The sequence below is a fragment of the Pristis pectinata genome, chromosome 17, assembly GCF_009764475.1.
Source record: "Pristis pectinata isolate sPriPec2 chromosome 17, sPriPec2.1.pri, whole genome shotgun sequence".
Classification (NCBI taxonomy): Eukaryota; Metazoa; Chordata; class Chondrichthyes; order Rhinopristiformes; family Pristidae; genus Pristis; species Pristis pectinata.
The window spans coordinates 31,888,642-31,914,565 of NC_067421.1; the positions used below are offsets into that span (position 1 = coordinate 31,888,642).

Sequence of the window (25,924 nt, forward strand, 5' to 3'; positions counted from 1 at the left end):
GGAAAAAAAACATACCTGAACTTCAAAGAAAATCTTTTATCTGTCTCTTTGAGATTAATCTCAGAGATAATTGCATCATAATTGCCTGGGCTTCACATAACTTTTGATGCCAAAGAAAGAAAAAAAATGCACAAGTAGCACATTCACAGATTAAGCATGGAAGCAAAGAAGCAGAAAGGAAAAAGATAGCCACAAAGCTTGTCTTAACTTAGCTCCCAGATTCAATCAATCTGCCACTGAATATCAAAAATGTTTTTTTCAAAATTAGTAATCTTGTAATTGTTATAAATTCAACTGTATACCAACTATCCATAGGATTTGAATTACTACTTGCCTTTTTGCTATGTGTGGAGTTAAAGCTGCAGGTTGCAATGCCTTGGGGCCATTTGCAGCACTGAAGCTGATTGAGACAGTTCATTGAGTTGGGATGGGAATGAGGCGTGCCCGTACACACCGAAAAGTGCCATGTACCCCCCTCACCCATGTTTCCCTCAACTCTAGGGAAACCTTTTCTGCTGCTGTACTGAGACTGTTCTTTAATCACTGACTTGTTTCCCAGTGATCACTGTGGCAATGATGCAGCAGCTCTAACTTTGTATTTAGTCTTGATGAGAACGGCTAAGATCCCGTTTCAGTGCATGAAGCAGCATACTAAACACCATAATATTAATTCTGACATATTTTTGGATAATTTCACAATTTTTCTCAGGAGACAGAGGGGGGATTAGCTCTATATGTAGCACAAGGAGGTGAACTCCAATTTTTAGGTATTAGATTGTGAAATTATCCAAGTGACCTTCAGCTCAATGACTAGACCTTCAGCTCACAGCTAAACACATCTGACATTTATTGGAAGAAATGATCCTTAGATTGATACTGCACAGTATTACTGAAGCTTGAGACATTAACCAAGATCCTTTGTGTGTTCCATGATTCAGTTCCACATAAAATTTCCCATTAAATAAGTACAATAAGCTCTCCAGACATGTTGAGCAATAATCCACCGTCAGCAATTAAAACAGATAAGATTGTCATTGATTTGTAGGTTCTTGATGATCACAAGATAGCTGCAGTATTTGTCTGCATAATATTCCTTGCATTTTAAGGCAGAGTGCTGTGAAATGTTTCTATTGTATATCTAAGAGTATATTTAAAATAAAATTTGCAATGCTTTGTTAAAGTAGAGCATTCCAGAGCTGCATAGTTTCTATTCTATTTGGCTTTGTGCCACACAACGCAAAAGATTAGTTAGCTTGTTCTCTGGGAGATCTTATTTTACAAAGTTTCTGAACATCTTAATCTACAGATTTAAATGAGTGCTTTGTTTGGGGATAGAAGTATGACCTTAAGACTTATTTTAGGAAACACAAAACAAAGTCACACCTGGTCACACATGGATTCCATTATTTGCACAGCACTTGGGCCAGTCACAAGCCCTACTTAAATCATATTAAATATGAAAAAAGATAACTAATCCTTTGGAGAATCACTTTTACCCTAGACAAGGAAATAAACAATCACAATAGACAGTAATAGACTGAGTCATGGAATGTGCAAGCTTGTATGCTGGCTTCTCATTGACATTGAGCCTTTGGGCAAGACTATCTCATTATGAGCACTGAATGCAGTATACTAAATTGAAAGAAGTGCAAGTGATCTCCCCTACATTGGAGAAACCAAAAGCAGAATACCTCCATTCAATTCGCAAGGGTGATCCTGAGCTTCCAGTTACCTGTCAATTTAATTGTCCATCCCACTCCTAGCCTAATCTCTTTCCTTTTGGTTTTCTTTTTACACTGTTCCAACAGAGACCAACACAAACTCAAGGAACTACATCTCATCCTTCATCATGGCACTATATGGCCCTTAGGACACAGTGAATTCAACCTTGTCACTGTCAGAACTGTCCCATTTGGCTGACAAGTCATTGACCTGCCATTAATTGTTAACTGTTAATTGTTAACTCAGTTTTTCTCTCTCCACAGTTTGTATCTTACCTGCTGGACTTTTCCACCAATTTCTTTTACTTCAGATTTCCAGAAACAGAAATGTTCTGTGTATCATGGCTCCAGAATTGTTTCTTTCCCTCTCACCTGTTCTCATTCATCTCCATTTAACTATATCTCCTCCAGACAAGTAAGCTGTAGTTAACAAGCCCTCACCAACCCCACTGTGCATCTGATTTCATTTGATCTCCACCCTATCACAGACATTCCTTTTGTTCTGTCCATCCCTTTCCCTTCTATGTAACTAAAAACATGTTGTTTACTGACTTTTTCTCATTCTTTTGAAAGATCATCAGAACTAGGACAAGTTAAATTAAAATGTTAACTCTGTTTCTCTCTCCACAGATACTGCCTGACATGCTAAGTACTCCCAGCAATTTGTTTCCGTTTCAGATTTCCAGCACCTTTAGTTTTTTGCTTTTCAATTAATGAGCAAACACTGCATTATCAGACATGATGCCTTTGGATGAGAAAGTAAACAGACATACCTTGGCAGTTTAGCTGAATATAAGAGATCCTATGGCATTTCTTCAAAGAAGGGCAGGGGAATGGCCTTATCCCCAGATCAATATTTAGCTTCAACCAATGTTATTAAAGTAAATAATCATATTTGTGGGAACTTGCTGTGGGCAATTTGGCTGCCTGATTTTCTATCTTACAAAGGTGAATACACTTCAGAAGTACTTCAATGAGATGATTTGCATGTGTGAAAGGTACTATACAAATGCAGAACTTTTTTCTTACTTGTTGGCACAAGTTACCTTGTTGATAAGAGTAGGTTGTATCAACTTTGTAAGAAAGAAGAGAATAAACCTTAATGTCAAAAGTTCTCAAGTTAGAGTTGGAGATAATGGGAGACACTCCTTTCCCAGTTAGAGTAACAGGTTAATGCAGCTAACTACTAATGAACTGCCCTATTGGACAGCTTGTGGCCAGAGCAAGTAAACTGACTGGATTTACTGAAATCAGTGTCTGGGAAGATATATGAGATGAGAAATTCTACTATATATTGCAATATCTTTGAGCACTATATGTAACAACTTTAGTAAAAACCAGATTGCGAAACATAATTGCTACTTGGTGCTCCAGTTGTACACTTACGTATTTTTGTTCCAGGCCTTCCACGTAGATGACAAACAGATGCACAATGGCCACTAGGCACACAACGAAGCATCAAATTTTGATATATATTGTGCACAGTTGTCCTCTCCATATGAAGCCATAAATGATGTGGACTTCATGCACTTAAGCAGGCCTTAATGTCAGGATTAATTAAAGAAATCCAATTCTTCCTGGGCCTAATGTTGCCAGAGAGTCCAAAGCATCGATCTTCTTCCAGGTAGTTGCTCCTTCAGGTGTTTACTTAGTGATTACTCCAACCACCTCAAATCCTCTCAGTGCCAATGTATTCAGGTTTACAATCACCTTCCCAATTGACCCATATTGCTCTGCCAGATCAGCTTTTTCATTATACCCCTGGTCCTCTCTACTCACTTAAATCCCCTCCACCGCACTCAATCCTCCCTCCAGATTTTCTTACTCCCCAATCCACCCTCATTTTCCTTTGATCCTCTTTATTCACTCCGACCTGCTCTACTTCCCCAGTCCTCGCTAACCCAAATAATTTCCAAACCAAATGAATTCCTCTGTAAGCTCTGCAATGAATGAAAGAACTTTGTGTTCTTTTAAACATCCAAAGACTGCTCTATTGTACATAATGCCTCATGTACAAAAGAACTTCTGGGATACCCCCACACATACCTCTTCAGGCTATTTCTAATCATGTGATCTCTTTTCTAGTCCCAATCTCTAGTTTTAATCAGTCTTCCGCAGTACCCAGTGCAATATAAAAGCAACTCTGTGGGAAAAAGTGTACTGCTTTAATTGATTATGAAATTTATTTTTATCTTTTATTTTTTCTCTCAGTGTTTTGCATATCTGCTCTCCGTAATTTGTTAAATCCTAGCATTCACTCTCTTCCTAAGATTGACAGAAAACACTTTAAGTACTGTGGTATAATCAGTTAAGTTTGGACTGCGAGCAAAGCAAGATATAAACAACATGCCCAGAGTGTTTGTGGTAGAATGTTTCTATTTGTAATTGAATATGAGCAAAAAACTACACCTTTAAAATAAAGTAACATTCCAAATGTACTTAATTAATGGCATTTTATACTATGTTCACAAGGCATTGGAGAAAAACATCCTACTAAATTACACTATTACCATAGAACCATAGAACAATACAGCACAATACAAGCCCTTTGGCCCACCATGTTGTGCCGACCTTCAAACCACTCCTAAGACTATCTAACCCCTTCCTCCCACATATCCCTCTATCTTAAATTCCTCCATATGCTTATCTAACAATCTCTTGAACTTGACCAACGTATCAGCCTCCACCACCACCCCAGGCAGCGTATTCCATGCACTAACCACTCTCTGGGTGAAAAACCCCCCTCTGATGTCTCCCTTGAACTTCCCACCCATTACCTTAAAGCCATGCCCTCTTGTGTTGAGCATTGGTGCCCCGAGAAAGAGGCGCTGGCTGTCCACTCTATCTATTCCTCTCAATATCTTGTATACCTCTATCATGTCTCCCCTCATCCTCCTTCTCTCCAATGAGTAAAGCCCTAGCTCTTTTAGTCTCTGCTCATAATCCATACTCTCTAATCCAGGCAGCATCCTGGTAAATCTCCTCTGCACCCTTTCCAACGCCTCCACATCCTTCCTATAATGATGCGACCAGAACTGGACACAGTACTCTAAGTGTGGTCTAACCAGAGTTTTGTAAAGCTGCATCATTACTTCGCGGCTCTTAAACTCGATCCCACGACTTATGAAAGCTAACATCCCATAAGCTTTCTTAACTACCCTATCCACCTGTGTGGCAATTTTCAGGGATCTGTGGATATGAACCCCCAGATCCCTCTGCTCCTCTACACTGCCCAGAATCCTGCCATTTACTTGTATTCCGCCTTGGAGTTTGTCCTTCCAAAGTGTACCACCTCACACTTCTCTGGATTGAACTCCATCTGCCACTTGTCAGCCCAGCTCTGCATCCTATCAATATCCTTCTGTAAGCTTCGACAGCCCTCCACACTATCCACAACACCACCGATTTTTGTGTCATCTGCAAACTTGCTAACCCACCCTTCCACCCCTTCATCTAAGTCATTAATAAATATCACAAAAAGTAGAGGTCCCAGAACCGATCCCCGTGGGACACCACTAGTCATAGCCCTCCAATCCGAATGCACTCCCTCAACCACAACCCTCTGCTTTCTACAGGCAAGCCAATTCTGAATCCACATGGCCAAGCCTCCCTGGATTCCTTGGCCTCTGATCTTCCGAAGAAGCCTACCATGCAGAACCCTGTCAAACACCTTACTAAAATCCATGTAGACCACATCTACTACACTACCCTCATCAATCTTCCTGGTCACCTCCTCAAAGAACCCTATCAGGCTAGTGAGGCAAGATCTTCCCTTCACAAATCCATGCTGGCTGTCCCTAATCAGTCCATGATTCTCTAAATGATCATAGATCCTATCTCTTAGAATCCTTTCTAGCAGCTTACCCACCACAGACGTAAGGCTCACCGGTCTGTAATTCCCTGGATTATCCCTACTACCTTTTTTGAATAAGGGGACAACATTCGCCACCCTCCAATCCTCTGGTACCACCCCTGTGGACAACAAGTACTCAAAGATCCTAGCCAACGGTTCAGCAATCTCCTCCCTTGACTCCCAAAGCAGCCTGGGGAATATTCCATCAGGCCCCGGGGACTTATCTGTCCTAATATTTTCTAACAGCTCCAACACATCCTCTCTCTTGATATCTACGTACTCTAGAACATTACCCATACCAACACTGTCCTCAGCGCCATCAAGACCCCTCTCCTTGGTGAATACTGAAGAGAAGTATTCATAGATACTTTTACAAGTCATTCACAAATTGCTCAAACAATTGCGTTTGACATTATTTGTCTTCATATAGCTGGTCATTAACCGCAAGAATTAAATTGATAAGGTCAGTCTTCAGAAAATGATTTAATGGTTGGCATAAATTTGTCTGTTCAAAAAGAACACTGGAGAAAGTGCATGCATGAATGACTGTCCTCTTCTCATCAGGGTTCAGATGGCATCAGAAATCTTTACTGTCAACCTGAATAATTTTGTTGCTCATACTTGTCTGTTGGAGACTGGCCAACTTCCATACTCCATACACAACTAAAGTCAGGCAGTTGATTTGTACCAGAGTGTGTGAAATACCCTTTGCTAATAGAACTCTTGGATTACACCCTCCTCAACAGTGACACAACCAAAACTGAGAATTAATAATTAAGATTGATCATGAGAATGAAACCAGAATTTACTAATTCTGGCCCCAATCTGCTTTCTAATATTTATTATTCAACTCCATAATGAACTATGCATTACACTTATCAGTAAAAGCAATGCAAAGCTTACCATGATGCCGCCTGGTCCCAACATTTTGAATGGTGTTGCTCTCAAACCAAATGTCAGCTCTGAAGAAAAAATGGATGACTTTAACCAACTGTTACTGGTGAAATTACAATACTAATCAAATAATCCTCAATAATACAGATTGCAATTTAGTGATTATATCTAAACAACAAATTGTTAAACAAAGATATCTGTTTGAAAATTTTTTCAAAAAGATTTCACAGCTACAGTCTATGTACAATTTTAATACTGAGTGGAAGATATACAAGCGATGGAGAAACTGCAGGGGAGTGTGATGACCTGTATAGATCTTTCAAAGAGCCAGCATGCTGGGCTGAATGCCCTCCTTAACGGTGTCATTCATAACATGTGGATGCATGCAACTTTCCTCATTTTATCCTATTTTTTGGTGAATGTATCGTCAAAGATCTAGGCTCTGAAGTCTGGAATTACTACCTAAAACTCTCTGCCTCTGCATTTCACGTTAATATCCTTCTTAACAGCTGTCAGTCTGGTTATTCTTTATATCCCTTGTTTACCTCTATGTCATTTTTGTCAATTTATCCCTTTGTTCAGTACCTTGAAATGTTTTTTCTTTATCAGTTGCTGTTGTCTCATTTCTCACTTTTTCTACCCAGTTATTCATAGATTCATAGTTATACAGCACAGGAACAGGCCCTTCGGCCCAACTTGTCCATGCCAACCAAGATGCCTAATGAATCTAATTCTATCTACCAGCATTTGGCTCATATCCCTCTAAACCTTTTCTATCCACAAGGCTATCCATGTGCCTGCCTCGACCATTTCCTCTGGCAGCTTGTTCCACCTGCTGTGTGAAAAACTTGCCCTTCAGATCCCTTTTAAATCTTTTTCCTCTCACCTTAAACCTATACCGTCTAGTTTTAAACTCCCCTACTCGAGGAAAAAGACTATGATTATCTACCCCTCATGATTTTATAAACATTTGTAAAGTCACCCCTCAGCCTCCTGCACTTCAGTGATAACAATCCCACCCAATCCAATCTCTCTTCATAACTAAGCCACTCCATTCCAGAGACGCAATTTTAGACACAAAAACATTTAATTGTAAATGTTTATCAGTATGCAAACATGTTGTTTCTGCTTTTATTTTAACCAGATAACATGTTAACTTCTGGTTAGTGTCTCAAATGTCTCTTGCCATTTGGGAATAAAATTCACACACACACCAGGAGGCTTAGGTTAGCATTGGTTCTGTATATGTCGGCAGTTCTATCTTCAGTTTATAATTATTTAAACCAAAAATCAATACAGCAACAGCGACCAGTTACATTAGATACTACACTATTTTCATATTTATATTTTAGGATAGAAATTTTACTAAGTATTTCTTCACTTCTGGGAGTTAAAGTTAAATACTTCATGTAAAAGCCTTTGTTTTTGAAGGTAAATTGACAGAAAAAGGACAAATTATAAAATGGACAGTTTACTTAAATAACGATACCAGACATTTAAGCATATCAAAAGATATGAAAGGAAAGTGGGAATGACCTAAACCAGTGACTGTCAGTGCCTTTACAGGGAAGTAAAAGAAATCAGGTCTCATTTGATTATATTATTTAGTGTCTGAAATCTTCCTGCAAACCTCTTATTGCATTCAGTTCAATTATGTTTCAGAAAACATTCAACAGAATGTTAAAAGAAACCTTGCAATTATATGATGCCTTTATAGTAGAAAGATGTGCCAAAGAACTTCACAGGTACACAATCAAAAATATGTATAAGAGTCAAAGAAGATTCAAAAGGTTTCCCTCCTAATTATAGAGGTGGGTTTCAAAGATGGTCTTAAAAGATAAGCTGGTAGAGGTGCTAAGAAAGAGAATAAAACCAATATAGATCACAGGTTTGTACGTTTGTACGTTCTCCCCGTGTTTGCGTGGGTTTCTTCCAGGTGCTCCGGTTTCCTCCCACATTCCAAAGACGTACAGGTTAGGAAGTTGTGGGCATGCTAGGTTGGCACCGAAAGCGTGGCGACAGTTGCGGGCTGCCCCAGAACACTCTATGTAAAGATGCATTTCACTGTGTTTTGATGTACATGTGACTAATAAAGAAATCTTATCTTAGGTGACAAAACCCATGTTCTACAATGGTGGCTTGAAAGGGATCCACAGGTCAAAGGAAGAACGTATTCAGGAAGGCGTAGGTCTGGAGGAGCTTACACAGATAGGAAAGTACTACTAAACTGACTTCTAATGACACAACATCTCAAATTTATAATTTTCATTTTTATGTTTAAATGCATGACTTTTACATTACATTTGCACTCTTCGTTGTTATTTGATAAACCCTAATGAAAAGCATGCACTGGTAGTTTAACTGTGTAAAAATTTGTGATAGTGATTTTTATCACAAATAAAGTGATTCCTCCGAAGCTGACTAATGGTGGATTTTGGTGGTGAACAGGATGTGGGTATCCAAACTTTTAATGAGCTGAAATCAATGGAAAAGGAGAGAGTGTGCAGGAGGAGTAATGTAACAATGGCAATCAGAGATAACAAAGGAACAGGATTTGCAGCGTAAGGACATGCCATTAAACCCAATCATCACCACAGTTGAAGGTTCCTGAGACCAATGAACTTAAGTATGGGCTAAATTAGATGATAATATTGAAATGGAAGAAAGTGGTTTAAGTAATGGAGAAAAGAGATGAATAGCTTAGTTTGGGGTTGAATGGGCTTCAACCAGATACAGAGAAGTGGGTGGAATCAGTAGAAATAGGGTTTGAAGACAATAATTTCCCAACATTTAGATAGTAGAAACAGCCTAATCCATCATGCAAACCAGCCTCCCCTTCACTGCATGCTTCTACACTTTCTGCTGCCTTGGGAAAGCAGCCAACATAATCAAGGACCCTTCCCACCCTGGTCATTCTCTCTTCTCTCCCCTCCAGGCTCAAGGACAGCTCCTATCCTGCTGTTATCGGGTTCTTGAATAGACCTCGCATATGCTAAAAGAAGTACTCTTGATTTCCCAATCTATCTTGCTGTGGCCCTTGCACTTTACTTGTCTATGTGCACTGCACTTTCTCTGTAACTGTAACACTATATTCTGCATTCTGTTTTCCTTTTTACTACCTCGATGTGTTTATGTATGGAATAATCTGTCTGGATGGCATGCAAACAAATGCTTTTCACTGTATCTCAGTACATATGACAATAATAAACCAATTCCAATTCTAAGAAACTGTGGCTTTCCAAACTGCCTGTCACACACAGAGACCAAAATAAAGTTAGTGAAAGCTGAAGAAAGATGAAGAGCTGGAGCTGCCTGTCAAAAATGGAAGTCTGTCACAAATGATACCAATAAGGGACAGGATATGGACAACAGGAAAGGGCTATTTAGAAATGGAGAGATAACTGTCAGAATGAGAAGTTATTGCTGGAGACAGAAACAAACACTCTTTATTCTCTGCATAAAAGTGCATTTGCCTCATGCTGTCACATGACCACTAGCAACCTCTTTTCTTACTTGGTAGCCTTTGTAAGATCCAAACCAAACCAATCCTAGAACAGAGATAAGTAACATTTTTGGTAGCTTTAAAAAATATATATATCCATCCATTTTCCTCTTGGAGAATAAAAATGTGTGTCCTAATCAAGGATTTTTAAGCACATGTGCCCTTATTGGAAGATGTGTATCCAGGGAACAATTTGTTTGCTGATTTTGAATGTCTCAGTAAGCTGCAAAAATTTGGGTAAAAATTTTTTAAAAAATCAAAATATCAACACAAAATAATGTAAAGTCTGAGCAGATTTAGCGAGGTAATCGTGTAAACACACAAATGACCTCAACACCAAGGATAGGGTGGAGAGAGGAAACAAAACAAACTCTACAGTTAAATATCCAGTAACATATGCAAGAAAATGTATTAGTGCAGACAGACTTATCTGTGACTTGTGCATGCCAAAACTCAGAATCCTGCCTCACATCTGAAGTACGTCATACAATGTGCTAACAATATTTTATGTGGACCTGGGAGACAAGTCTGTTTTACTTCAAATTTCTCAGATCACAAGTATTTAATACTTCTGCAAATCACCTCACTCAGAAAGTTTCTTGTAAAATCACCAAAGGGGGCCATGACTCATCACTAGCACAGAAAAGCCATGCACTGTTTAATAAAAATTCAGTATCACATACAAACCAATGCAGTTTAAAAAATAAACAGATGTTAATATAAATTCTTTGTGGAACAGTGAAATGATTAAACTATTGTGAGATGGAGATATGCTCCCTTTCTTTAAGCAACTAGGTGCCCCCAAATGTACATACCTCCCCTCTGTGAGGAAGGTGTGCCAGAGATCCTTGTAGTAACAAGTTCAGGGTTCCTTCCATCCTTAATTTCAATTGTCATGAGTGTCTTCATGTTGTTTTCGTTGTTGTTCAGTTGCTTTTCTTCCTCAGATTGTCTGGAAAAGCTTTGTTGAAAATGTCTGTTTGGTGTAGCAGGAGGATCTGAGGGTTGAGCAGATCTGGGTTGTTCTAAGTGCACTGAGCTGCCTGTATGGGTTTTACTGGAGTCCTTCTCTGACGCAGGCTGGTATGTTTGTGATTTGCTTATGTTGCTCCTCCCTGGAGTCTTGATGTATGATTTATCAGTAGCAGTTTTCTGTGTGAGAGATTTCTTATTGCAATCCTTCTCAAAAGACAAGGGTGATATTGACTTACTTGATCCATCTACAGTAACTCTAGATGCAATTGGATGACTTAAGCTCTCAGAAGAAACTGAGGAAGATGTTTCCCTGGAGCAGCCCTGGGGTTGTACCTCAGGAGTTGTAAAGTTGAATTTGGCAGTGCTATAAGTCAACCTATTAACAGATTTTGGTGAATCCTTTCCATCCACTTGTTCAGAGTTGAACAAACTATCTCTCAGTGATGTTGACCTATTACGTTCTAATCCATTTTTTTTATTTGAGCCCACGGGTTTTTTATTTCTACTGGACAGTAAGTACTCTGCGTGTTTATCTGTTTTTTCTGTAGATTTGTCCACTTCCTGCATATTCCTAAGATCAACAGAGCTCCCTTTTAAAGACACTTCTAAGCCTGAAGTTACAGATTCTTTAATCTTCGGTGTGGGGCTGCCTGATAATGGCTGCTGCTGCTGCAAAATTCTGCTGCCTCTGTTTTCATTCAGCTGTTTTCTCTTCTGAGTGGAGAAGTTTGTACCAAGTTCAGCAGATTGGTTGGACAAGTCCACAGTAAACTTCTTCATTCTGTCTCGTACAGAGTTAGTTCTCCTGAAAAGTGAGCCGTTCAAGCAAGTATCAATGGCTGTTTCTGAAAATAAAGCACAGGATGAAGACAAGCCATTAAGGAGCACAAGAAGACTATAGGTAATTGTCTACCACTGTGTCATTTATCTTATAGATAAATTAATCTATCTGCAAATATGTATTTTTTAATAATCAAATAACTGGAAATCTATGTATGGAATGGAACATGATTGCCTTTTAGCACATGAACATTCTTTCCATTAATCAATTCATTAAGTTTATTGGATCTGCGGGAGACAGCAAGTCACCAATGCACTATATCTGCAAATATCACATTTTTTTACCTTATCCTGGAAATCTCAACAGATTACAGTATGAAATGCCTAAGGGTACTGGCTTTAAAGTCATTGAGCTCAATTCTCTATTCACTGATATTTGTCTCGTGCCACTGCCAACTTGCATAATTTGTTCCAAGACTTGATTTTTTGCTGAATATGGGAATCCACACTTAAAGTTCAGCAATCAATCCTGAAGGGGACTAGTAACATCCAGTAAGGAACCAGTTATATCAGGTCAGATCTAAACAAACTCTGGCAATAAAAACATGGGAGAGTTTCTCTGATCTGGAGAGAGGAGGAAGAGGGGATTTGAGTGCAGTAAAGATAGAGAGGGGGAAGATCATACAAGTATCAACTGGGAGATGGAGATGATTTCAATTATGGGGAATTAAACAATAAAGAGCCTCCATAAGTATCTCAGTGATCTAAGAACAGGTTTACTGCAAGACTGTGTCATTGCGTAGAGAAAGAAGTGCATGATATTGTGGAAATAATTAAAATTTTCTTTTGATAATATTCCTAAACCACCTCTGTAATATGGCAATAGATGTAATGGGACAGCACCATTTAGAAAGAATGAATACAATTCTACATTGGGATCTTTTACATCTCAAAGAATGCAGCGATTCTCATTTGACAATGCACCACTCTCTCAGTAATAGACTAAAGTGTTAGTCCAGTTCACCTGCAGTGAGGTGTGACTTGATCTAGAAGTGTGAGTGCTATCATTGTGACAAGGGTGGAACTAAGAACACCCACGGTTTTATTCCTGGCCTGTGGTCAGATAGCTGCTATCTGTAAGGATACCAAAGTGGACAGAGCCATTGACTGCATCTCATCTGCTACCCGCACCTCTGTTCTCGCCCCTTCTCCTCCTGGATTGAGCAAAAGCAGAGTTCCTCTGGGCCTCACCTTCCACCCCACCAGTCTCCATAAGATTCCTCCACCAGGTGTATATTCTCCTCCACTCCAGCTCCCTTCTTGCCTCCCTGTTCCATTCTTCCATCCCTGCCTACTACTCCCCATTGTATGGCACTTTCCCATGCAACCAGAGGAAGTGGAATACCTGTTCTTTCACCACTTCCCTTCCCACAATCCAGGGACCTAAACAGTTTTTCCAGGCCAAGCAGCTACTCACTTGCACTCCTTCCAATCTGGTGCACTGCATTTGGTGTTCACAATGTGACCTCCTCTGCAGTGGACAAACCAAATGCAGATTGGGCAATCGCTTTGTGGAGCACCTGCGTTCTGTAACCCTGAGCTTCTGGTTGCCTCCCAATTTAATTCCCCATCCTGACTGACCTCTCCATCTGTGGCCTCCTGCACAGTTAAAATGAGGCCCAATGTAAGAATAACACCTCATCTTTTGCACCTCAGCACTGCAGCCTGCAGGACTCAATATTGAATTCTCTTTTGCCCACCCCACCTCGCTTATTTGGTTCATTGCTCCACCTTCCTTTCCTATCAGATTCCACCATCTGCAACCCTTTGTTGCCTCCACCTATTACTTCCCAGCCTGTGTCACCATTTCCACTCTTCCCTTGTCCATCAGTCTATGGACCCCTCCTCATCTGGATGCACCTCTCACTTCCCAGCTCTTGCTCCACCCCTTCCCCTCCACTCTTTATACTGGCTATCTCCCCTCTAGCTTTCAGTCTAGATGAAAGGTCTCACCCCGAAATATTGACTGTCCATTTCCCTTTACAGATGCTGTTCAATCTGCTAAATTCCTCTAGCATTTTGTTTGTTGCTCCAGATTCCAGCATCTGCAGTCTCTTACATCTCCAGCTATCTCTTTTTCTTTCCTGTTTGTATCAGGACTGGCCTTTTTTTGCCTGCCAATCTGTTCTCTATTTTTCTTTCATTTGTATATCCTGGCCTTCGGGGCATGTCCCAGTAGGCCAGACTATACAACATTCCACAGACCTCACAACATTAGTAACACATCACACAAAGGAGTTTAACTGTCTATTTAATGGTGACATCACTTCATCCCATCCCAGAAATTCCCTTTGTTTCATCCACTGCTCTACCCGACTTTCTGTGTTACCTAGACTAACTTGTTTTCTCTCTTTCTCAATTCTTATAAAGGATCTTTGACCTGAAGCATTAATTGTTGCTCTTAACACAGATGCTGGCTGATCTGCTGAGTTTCTTCAACATTTTCTGTTTATATTTTATATAACAGAAATTGTAATTAGTGCACTGAACAAAGAATTGGTGAGAAAAAAAGGCAGGTTTCACATTCTTAACTACTGTTCAGTAATGCCTACTGGTTATGTCAAAATTGAGATCAACTAATTTATGAAAATGTACAATAATAACAAATAGCAAAGACCCACTGTCCTTTAAGTGAATCGCACAATGCATGTAATCTCATGGGAAATGTGAAAAAATAGCTAAAATTGAAATCCCTTATTATTATCCAATGATATCTAATGGAAATGCATATCAAGAAGTAAGTCAGGTTGACTGTGATGTGAAGGGACACAGAATATTTGAATAAAGTCTCATATGGGTATACCCATGCAACAGTACCTAAATAATTAGTCAATTGCCACTAGAACAGAGGACTAGCGGGAAGAAAAGTAATATGACAATATTGTTAATATTATTATTTTATATGATTATAAATAATAATAACAAATATAGGATATTAATCACATTCAAGTCCCTAACAGGGTATATCCTAACCTGCAGGAAAATATGATAAATCTCCACAGAATAAACCGGTCAAGATAAGTGAGCCAAAAGTGCACAGTTATAATCAAGAAACAGTAAAGGAACTGAAAATTTCAGTAGCAGATGAACTGAGGCAAGTGCAGAATGGGCAATGGTGAAAATAAATAATCTAAGTGAAGGCACAGTTTTATAGTTTGAAGTGTAACTTAGGGCCAAATATGACTTGAAGGTTGCAAACAGTTTGGTCCTTTTGCAGTTGCTCGGAATTGAGAGTATTGGATAGGTGGCTAGAGAATGGAGTTTATAACAGACTAAAGACAATGATCCAGAAGTAAAATATTGCAAATACTCAGAACCTGAAATAAAAAACACAAAAAGCTGGAAATACTCAACAGATCAGGCAGCGAGAGAGAAAAACAGAGTTAACCTTTCAGATCGATCATTTTTCATCAAAACAATGGCAAAGGCAATGGCTTTAATCTTCCTATTACTTAGTTGAAGAGAATTCCTGCTTATCTAATACTTGAGGTCAGGTAAAAAAAATAGACATATTAGAGGGTAAAGTGTTCAAGAGAGGTGGTAGTGAGGTATAGCTCAGTGTCATCAGCTTTAACCTAGAAATGAAAGTTGATGATATTAATGATCAAATGTTTAATGTTAAGTGTTTGGCTGTTATATCCACCCCGCTAATTTATAGGTCGATGTTTTCTAAAAATAACTGTTCAAAATGCACATGTCACTGCCCCTAAGAAACCATTCCCTTGATGTGAGTGAAGATGTCATTGATGGGCAGGATACTAAGTTATGGAATACAATTTATCTAGTGAATAGAAACTGTTCTCTTCTCCCTTCCCATAATCAGGATAATTTTTGAATTCTTTACTGCTGAATGACACAATTAAATAATCAACAAAATATCCAAGGCATGCACAATTATAAAACACCATGAAATGCATTCATGTTGGTTCAGGAGTGAAATGGAGCAGGGTGTGCCAGGAAACGAACTTTAATTTAATGTTGTATGTTACCATAATTCTGCATCTTTAATATGCTGGGAGAAATATTCCCATGCCACTATCTCACATATCATAGTATCTAGTGCAGAACAGCATTATGTAGAGGCTGAGGAACAGGATGCCCAGTCAGCACTCACTTTCAAGTTCTATAATGGTCAGAAAGCATCATGACTTGAAAAAAATTAGAGATTAGATATCAAAGAAATTTAAATAAAAATGAGTTGGGTGGAAAAAAGGTAACAACAGCCTCTGTTTTTTTGTGAAAGGCCAGTAATTTTGCACCAAACTACAGGCTTCCACAAGCAGGCAAATGGATGAACAGACACTTGCTGAGATTCCCAAGTAGTTACATTAGGGAATCTGCTCTTGGATGTTATGCCACATTGAACCTGGAGCAGGATCTCTAAATTTACAGAGGTTCAATGGGGACTGCTGGGTCATGGAGAAGAAAGGTAAGATAAGAAGGCTTTCAACTTTTGGAAAATGTCTTGATATTTATTTCATGTTTTAGTTATTTAAGTGTTTTTAGTAAATGTATATTTTATTTGATAATTAACTTCATTCTTTTAATTCCTTATTTCATTATTAATAGCCCCCAAACATTTTCGAATGTCAGAGCTATTCAGGAAGATTTAAAAACCTTGACAGGTTTATCAACTGGCAAATATGGGGAGAGTTTTGCCAGCTGTCAAAGGCCTCCAGTGGACTTTCATAATTTGGACACAGCTGTGGCCTGCCCACATCACTCCATTATGCTACACTATGCCTAGACACCACTCAGGGTCTTGTTGTTCAAGTCCAGGATTTCCTGGACAAGCAAGATCTAGCTTCCAAATTCAGCTGATCTAAGTTCAGCTGAGTGGTGTCTGTGGGTGGTGAGTAGTGGTAGTAGGCTGTGCCAGCAAAACCAAGGTTAATGTTTCAGTAAAGCAAAAAAAATTAAAATTAATAAGTAAATACTACTTTAAATGGTTATAATATTATTATCTAAAGACTCAGATGGTAAGGTATGACATAATGCCTATGCCATTTTTATAACTGTATCAAGTTCAGCCAACGTTTACTCAAATGAAAATTCAACACCTCATATGGTAGTTTTTTATCTTTTAAGAGGACTTACTCCATGGCAGATATCTAGCATGTGGACAATTGAATGTGAACCTATTTTGTTACTCATAAATATACAAAAGACTAAACAACAATTCGAGGGATATTTCTATTTAATGTTCTTGTTCATTCTCACAGTTCTGAAGTCGAATAAAGATTGGATTCCTTGAGCCATGGGAAGGTTCAACAGCTGGATGACAGGTATCCAGAGAATGCAGATCTGGGCACAGATTGGGAGACTTCCACCTCACAGTATGAACAATTTTATAGCACACTTTGATCTCACCTTGCCGTGGGTGTAAGATCACAGATACAATACTTGTCACATGGTTTATGCTTGAATACATGTGCATTAGAAAACCAGTTCCTTGTGGCCTTGGCCCTGAAAGGGTCCATAAGGAGCATGCTTCAATGTGTGTTTTCACATAAAGAATCTCTAGAAAAATGATATTAGGTAAACATAAATGTTTAGGGCTAAGCAAGAAAGGAGTCTGTGCACATCTTTTGTATGGTAAGCAAGGGGAAAAGAGGTCAAACAGCAGAAAAAGTGGGTCAATCTTTGCAAAACGAAACCTTGCATCAGCTATTGGACACAAGGGTGAAAGGTGAAAAGGAGGTGCTTGCTGGTGGAGAAAAAGACAGAGGCTATCCTTTTTTAAACAACCATCTCACTTTACTTGCACAAACTGAACTTTTAAGTCAGAGACAGAACTAAGGCAAGATGCTGTCTAAAATGTCAACTTAAACTTTGATTAATATTTTGTTAACAGTTCCATTCCATGCTGAGCATCAGAATTGAAACAGACTTTGTTCTTATCCAGTGAACACATTTGCACTACTGATTTTGAGGTTCTACTGAATGATGGGTGAAACTTTAATACCTGCTTAAGTTCCTCAGGAAATTGAGACCAATAGTAGAACCCTACTGTAACTCAAATTAAATAGCAAAGTTTGGCACTCACTGAATTATGATACTCATTAGAGAAACTGACAAAGGATGGAAGTATTTGCTTAGAGTTCCATTACTACATCATCTAAATGCAGGTTAGGATCTCTTACAGAAAGGGGTCATCTGAAGAAGAAACCCATGGTAATCACAAGAGAGAAAAAACACAATCCAGATACCAACTCAAAAGCAAAATGAATAAGGAAGTATATAATTCTTTCTTTATGAGATCACTGCCATATGGCATATTCAGCTAAGAGGGCAGGCAGGCAATGTATTGGAAATAATTGTGCAAAACACATATGGCAATATGATCAGAAAATACTGGAAATGCTCAGTAGGTCAAGCAGCATCTGTGGAAAGAGAAACAAAGTTAATGTCTCAGGTCAAAGTCCCTTCATCAGAACTGGACTGCCTGACATGCTGACTGCTTTCATTTCAGATTCCCAGAATTTGCATTTTTAAAAAAGAAACATCAACAATGGAATCAGGCTTGTCTATAGACTCCTGCACGGTAGAGTACCCTGCCAACACTCACCATCTGGGGGTCACAGAAAGAGAGGGATCAAGTATGAAAGGAATTGTATTTCAGCATGTGGCTTTTAAGACAGGACAGTAAGAGAAAAAAAATAAATTAATTAACTCACTTCAGTTGTACATGTTTAATCTGCTCACCTAAATACATTGGTACCTAAAGAATATGCCCAAAGTAATATGCAGATTTTTTTGAAAGCTCTGAATGAGTAACGGTTAAGAAGAAAATTTTTCAGTACTGAAAGATTATAGTGCGTTGCATTGTGTCTTGCATGGAATAAAACTGGTGGAAGAATTCTCTCCTTATTGGGATAAAATATGTAAGTTAGTACCATGGCTTTCATATGATTACAGTAATGCCATAGGCACACATTTCCTTTTTTTGCTATGTACTTTCTTTTGCTCTGTGGGAAAGCATATATGAGGCTAGACTTTCCAAAACACTAAAAAGGACTGGTTAGATGTTTATAAAGTTTATCTGACAAGAGAGTTCCACCTCACTCAAAACTGGAAAAGAAAACTTCACTGAATGAATGAAAACACCCCATAAATGGAAACATTACAAGTTCATAATAGGAAACTGCTAGGCAACAGAGGAAAATGTTTTCCTCATTATCATGATCATTCAAAACTGAAGATTCCTTTTGTCATATTAGCAAGATGATTGATAGTGAATACATTTTCCTCAAGTATATTGTCTATTGTCACTGAGAAAATCTAGAAGAACCAGCACTAAAATGGCTTTCCCAGTGCTTTGCTGTGAAAATGAATAGCTATTGTGATACTGGATTCAAATTTGACTTTAATCTAGAGCCTGTGCTGAATTTACAGATCTTGCCAGGGTAGAAGCAAGAGTGCTATAATTGGTAAAAGCAGACCATAATCATGGAGAGGAAATTCATGTGTTATTAGCATTGCATGGATATCCAGTAGTTATATCAGCAGAAACTGTGATCAACATTGATTAGGCTGTATGACTGAACAGCTTGTTTGCAGTCATAGTCTAGACACATTAAGAATACCAATGCACATAGACAGCAAAGGGGGAATGTTGCTGAAAGGACTATATCACAACACAAACCAAATGTCTTCAGAAGCTTTGCAGCATATTATGTCACCAAGGGTTGTGCTTTGATCGGCACCCACACAGGCAACTTAAATGTGTTAAATGATTGGGCAGTGATCACTACACTGCTGGAACGTACATTTTACATCACAAACCATCCTATTCTGTGAAGATCGTTAATTTAAAAAAAACTGTTTTGTGCCCTAACAGAATGATGGTCCAAGTAGTTTTACTTTATTCCATATTGCTATAATCCTAAGCTTGCAAAAATTCAGTGCATGATCTAACTGCTAAACACTACCTCATGTAGAGGTGCCACAAATGAGGCTGACTTATGAACGCTGCAAAACAATGCATTAAAGGAACCTCATAATTACTCAGTCAAGTTTATTTTGAACTCTTTTACTTCTGTTGCCAATAGATAATTCAAATTGGAAGTCAAAATGTATATTCTACTGCCATTGTGCTTCAGGTAATGAAACAAACATCCCTATAAGTACAAAGTCTTGGATAACTTTCTGGCTTGGATTGTTAAATGGTGGGCAGCATTCATGCCACAGGAGTGCTAAGCAATGACTACCTCCATAAGAAAAGTCTAGCCATGTCCACCAGACAATATATGGGACTAAAACTATTGATTCCATCATCATCAATATACTGGAGTCACCACTGACCAGAAACTTAACTGCATAAAAAGCATAACTGCAAAAGCAAGCCAGAAACTCACTAGGTAATCCATGAGTGACCAACCACCTGATTCTCCAAAACCTCCAAAGGCATTAGTCAAGAATGGGATGGTATCCTCTCCATTTATCTAGACAAATTCAGCACAAACAATTCTCGGGAATCTGAGCATCATCCATTTGCTTTCACCTTCTCCTTCTCTAAATATTCATTTAAGCTTACCATGCATGCAGTATGTACCATCTGTACATTGTAGCACAGGAACTCGCCCAAGCTTTCTGAGTAGCACCTCTCACATCCACAATCTCCACTTCTCGTGCAGGGGCAGGAGGAACATGAGAACACCAACATCCATCCAAGTTATTCACCATTCATACTTGGAAATATTTCCTGCACTGTCGATGAATCAAAATTTTAAAATCCCTATCTAAAAGCACTCTAGGAAACCCTTTAACTAGATTTCAAGAAGATAATACACTATAACCTTTTCAAAGGGAATAGCAATAGACAATAAAATGGTGGCTTTGCCAGTGATACCACATTTTGTGAATATACAAAAATAAATCCAAAATTAGCATTTGTAATCTGTGGACATATATAACTATTCTGAGACTGACAAATCTACTTAAATAACAATTAAACAACTCTTTCTTACCTGTTAACTCTTTCTGCTTGGACTGAGTTGCTGTGTTCCTCGGCATTTGAGCTTTGTATGTGATCTGATACAAAAGAAAATAAAATGCATTATTATCATGGTTCAAAATTCTCCAGCCAATTTTCCATCAAAAAGACTTTAACGTTAGAGATTTTTGTATTCTTTGGGAACGTGCCAGGCTGAAAGGATCTGTTATTCCAAAAAAACAAATGCTTTCATTTGGCCACCTACATGCAATTGTGGATTGGCAGCTGATTTTTTTTAAAACAGAAGCCAAACCAGAGCCAATTCTTCAGCCTTGTTTGGTCATTCAAAGAGACATTTGGCACCTTGATGGTGTCAATAATCTTTGATCTTTGTAAGTAAATCTTTTAAGGGAGGCCTCTAAGCATCAATAAAACTATCAGAAATGACCAAAGCAGCAGAAAAGCTGTGCAAAAGTAATCAGGCAGCAGCAGGCTGCAAATGTGGAACCTCTGTACTTTTCAATGGAAACTTGTGTTTTTGCACTAATACGAAGCCCAGCAAAATGAATGAGTGTATGGTTATTCTTTACTTTTGTGAAGGCATGTAAGTGGAAGTGGAACTGATTGTGACAAGTGACTTTCATCACACTGTTCTCTGGAATAAAGCAGCATCTGAAGCAAATCAAACAAAACTGTTCCCCGGATTAACTCAGTCTGGGTTCAGATAGATGAAAGGAGGGCATGTGTCTGGGGGACAAAAATCAAGACAATATAGAAGGAAGTTTCATGCCTACCCTCCTGGGTCATGCTCTTACTCCAGCAAATACAGGACAATTTGAACTAACTTTTAAAAACATAGGCAAACAGAACACACAAGGGATTTAAGTCCTGATGAAGGGCCTTTGACCTGAAACAGTAACTTTGTTTATCTTTCATAGATGCTGCCTGGCCTGCTGAGTGTTTCAAATATTTTTTTCAGACTTCCAGTCTCTGCAAATTTTTTTGATTTTCACTTCAGGGATTGACTTACTCCGCTGAACAATGATGAGATTTCTTTATTAGTCACATGTACATCGAAACACACAGTGAAATGCACCTTTGTGTAGAATGTTCTGGGGGCAGACTGCAAGTGTCGCCATGCTTCTGGCGCCAACCTAGCATGCCCACAGCTCCTAAACTTGTACGTCTTTGCAATGTGGGAGGAAATCGGAGCACCCAGAGGAAACCCACACAGTCACAGGGAGAACGTATAAACTCCTTACAGACAGTGGCCGGAATTGAACCCGGGTCGCTGGCCAGTGACACTTCCTGGATATCTTGTTATCCTATAAAAACCAACACTGTATAACATGCTCCAGGTATTGCCCTACCATTACACAATACAGACACACCATCATCTCTCGAGATCTGTGCTGTATCCCTCCAGCTATACTTTCAAGATCCAATTAGTTTTCCTAATTGCAACCAGACAAGCTTGATCTTGACTCATGCCACACATGCATACTTTCCAGGAGTAATCAGGAGCAGCTGGAATACAGCTACATGTAGTTTTCCTATCATAACATCAGCTGATGAGAGTATACTAGAAACTCTTTTGATCTGTGTGTCTCAACTGCACATTTTTTCAGAATTTTTCTGAATGAACATCAGGGAATTGGTTCACAGATAATATCTGTGACAATTATTTAACACAGACAATTATTTTGATCTTCAAGATGCTTTACAACACTATACCTAAAAGAACCTCGAATTAAATGTTATCATCTATTGTATATTAGTTTATGTACAATATCTTTCAATGCTATCCTTATCTCTTCTTTGTAAACCACTGAATCTTTGCCACCTACAGGTCTGACCTATGTGGTGCAGAGTAGCATGGAGACTACCTCAGCTGCCTCACTGTCCCTAACATAGGTGGGTGGTAAATTCTGGCTGGGCGAGGGGTGACAGAGAGGGGAAAGGGTTCAGAGTGGATGATAATGTGGACAGAATAGGGTACAGGGAAAATTAGTGGGGGAATAGGATTGCTCTGTGAGGCAACATAGACTTGATGCTGCCTCACGGGGCAATCCTATTCCCCCACTAATTTCCACATATTTCCATCTATGCCGTAAGGAAATGTGAAATATTACTATTTTGATTTTTTCCCCCCAAAGTTTAATTTCTTATTATTAAAAAAGTGACTTCCATAGTGCAGCTTATCCTGGAAATCTCACCATTTTATCAAGTTCTGTGAAGCAAGTCTCCCCCTGTTCCTTATCACTGGCTCTTCTTGTAGTTATTGAAGGGATATTGTCACTTATGTCAGAATTCAGCCTTTCCTGGACGAATGTCAACATCCCATTCTGAGAACTTATCTCTGCCTGGAGAACAGTCGTCTCTATCTTTGGTGCGAAGGTGTTCCTATTGTTATTAAGAGAGGGGCAACTATTTTGTCTAAGAGCAGTATTTGTTTTCTTTGCATCATCATCTTCTTCCATGATGCTTGGAGAGCTCTCAGACATTTTCTGTAGCACTTCATTATGTTGTGTTTTAATTGTCCAGTGGGTTTCAGATGTGCTTCCAGGATTTTCAGCTGTTAGTCCTCTACTGGAATCCTTGCCACTCTCCGAGCCCCAATCAGAATCAGTGATACAGGTACAAGGATCCAAACCAGAGGATTCTGCTGTCTGTCGAGATGATTGAAGAGACTTCATTGAACTATCATCAATATTTTTCAGTGGATCGAGGACAACAACCATACCAGAGGCCATTTCTGTAGTTCAGAAGAAAAACAATATGTTTTAAAGAAAAATTCAGTATGCATTTATTACAATGTGCAGATAAATATAATGCAAGTTCCATTGCTATCATGTTCTACAAGATCATATGACCTAGAAGCCTGAATCAACAATGCAACCACAGTGCTTCAGGAAATGCTTTGAATATGTATTATGTTTTGTCCTATTTCACAGGAAAGAAACCAGTACAACAGCCTACAAATCCCACTGACTAAAGACCAAACAAAATACAGCTCAAAGCAGGCCTGCTTATTGTAAGAACAGTAGGCTGAAAAGAAAAAAAATATACATTAAATTTCCCTTTGATAGAAGAAACACCAGCCTCAAAATTCATTGCTGCATGGAGGGCCCCCATCAATTTGTTCTTGCATTGTTAGTGTGTGACTTCCATGCACACAGCTAGTTAAAAGATTTGAATGTCACTCTCAATATTTATCCTGGTGCTGCAAAGGTAGCAAAACAGATTAATGTGCACTAATGCCTCTGAGGACCTAGTCCCAGTGACAAAATAAATGTTACTAAGTCTGTGGAAGCAAAACCACATATTTTGCATCAACAACTGCACTACTGGACTCACACAAATACCACTAATCCAGTAGTTTTATACATACTGTACATCACATCTTAAACACACTTCCAGCTGTTCAGCCATGGTAGGCACATCATACATAGACAACACAATACAATAACATTCTTCTCTCTCTCTCTCTACCTTTCTCTCTCTCTCTTTCACACACATACACACACACACACACACACACACACACACACACACACACACACACACACACACACACAAAGTCGCAACCAACAAAAAGAAGCAGTAGCAGAAGTAGCAGAATAGTGGGAGGTTCACTCCGGTCAGCAGCTCAGATGTCAGGAGAGAGTGCAGGAAATCATGGGCCACCAGAATGAAGACCATAGAGTCACAGTGTTGTAGAGCTATTCAGTACAGAAACCAGCCCTTCAGCCCGATTTGTCAATGCCGACCAAGTTTCCTAACTGAGCTAGTTCCATTTCCCTGCGTTTGGCCCATATCCCTCTAAATCTTTCCTATCCATATAACTGTCCAAATGCCTTTTAAATGTCATAACTGTATCCACCTCTACCACTTCCCCTGGCAGCTCGTTCCATATACTTAAAACCCACTGTGTGAAAAAATTACCCCTCAGGTCCCTTTTAAATCTTTCGCCTTCCACTTTGAACTTAAGTCCTCTAGTGTTCGACTCCACTACCCTGGAGAAAAGATCTTGGCTATTCACCTTATCTATGCCCCTCATGATTTTATAAACCTCTCTAAAGGTCACCTCTCAGCCTCCTATGCTCCAGGGAAAAAAGTCCTAGCCTTTCCAGCCTCTCCTTACAACCCAAGCCTACCAGTCCCAGTAACATCCTTGTAAATCTTTTTTGTACTCTCTCCAGTTTAATGACATCCTTTCTATAGCTGGGTGACCAGAAGTGTACACAGTACTCAAATTGTGGCCTCACCAACATCTTGTACAACTGTAACATGACATCGCAACTCCTGTACTCAATATTCTGACCGATGAAGGCAAGCATACCAAATGCCTTCTTCACCACCCTGTCTACCTGTGTCGCCAATTTCAAGGAACTATGTACCTGCACTCCTAGGTCTCTCTGTTCTACAAGGGCCCTACCATTTCCAGTGCAACTCCTGCCCTGGTTTGCCTTAACAAAATGCAACACTTTGCATTTATCCGAATTAAACTTCACAGGCCCACCGATCAAGATCCCATACTAACTAGTTCTACAACACATTGTTGAAGGAACTGTCCAAAATGCATTCTATGAGCTCTTTTCCTCAAGCCACTATAGAAATTGGATAAAAATTTAGAGGGCTTTGCGCACAATATGAAAGGACATGAGCAAGAAGAGAGGCATAGGGGAAAGTACAGTCAAGGCTGTTGGGCAGATTGCCATGGCCCATGGAATATATCAGCAGAATATTTCATCTGTTCTGATCAAAGCTCAAATTGGTGTCATTAAGATCCTGGGCTCCATTATTTCTAACACCTTCAGAAGAATGTATGAATATGGTTTCAAATCCTTCATAGATTGTCTATCATTTGCTTTCCTGAAAAGTGATTGAAGTAGTAAACTTCACAAGTAAGGCGTTGATGCTATGTGAGTGGTACAAGTTGTCCTTCCCAGAATGAGAGGATATCTGCTCCTCCACTAACCGATCAACCAATTCTCTGAAGGGTCATTTAATTTTATTTACCTCTAGAATTCCTTCCCTACCCTCTTCAACTCTCGCTTTCTTTTAGACACTCCTTAATACCCATGCATACAACCAAGACATCAGTCACCTGGCCTAATGGCTCAATACCAATTTCCTTCTGCAAGTTCACTCCTGTGGTGCACCTTGTTTCTTTTTATATGTTGGTACTATAAATTCAAGGT

General features: G+C 39.1%; 1 protein-coding gene across 5 annotated transcripts in view; it reads right to left on the reverse strand.

Annotated features, from left to right (window-relative positions):
* The window catches only part of smtnb (smoothelin b), a 223,446-nt gene that overhangs the window by 64,752 nt on the left and 132,770 nt on the right, over positions 1 to 25,924 (reverse strand). For all 5 annotated transcript variants that reach the window (XM_052032118.1, XM_052032117.1, XM_052032116.1 and 2 more), the window contains 4 exons: positions 22,937 to 23,475; positions 20,755 to 20,818; positions 10,786 to 11,790; positions 6,478 to 6,536 (listed from right to left, as the gene is read on the reverse strand). In XM_052032118.1, the coding sequence (XP_051888078.1) occupies positions 6,478 to 6,536; positions 10,786 to 11,790; positions 20,755 to 20,818; positions 22,937 to 23,475 (1,667 nt within the window). The remainder of the gene's footprint in view (positions 1 to 6,477; positions 6,537 to 10,785; positions 11,791 to 20,754; positions 20,819 to 22,936; positions 23,476 to 25,924) is intronic.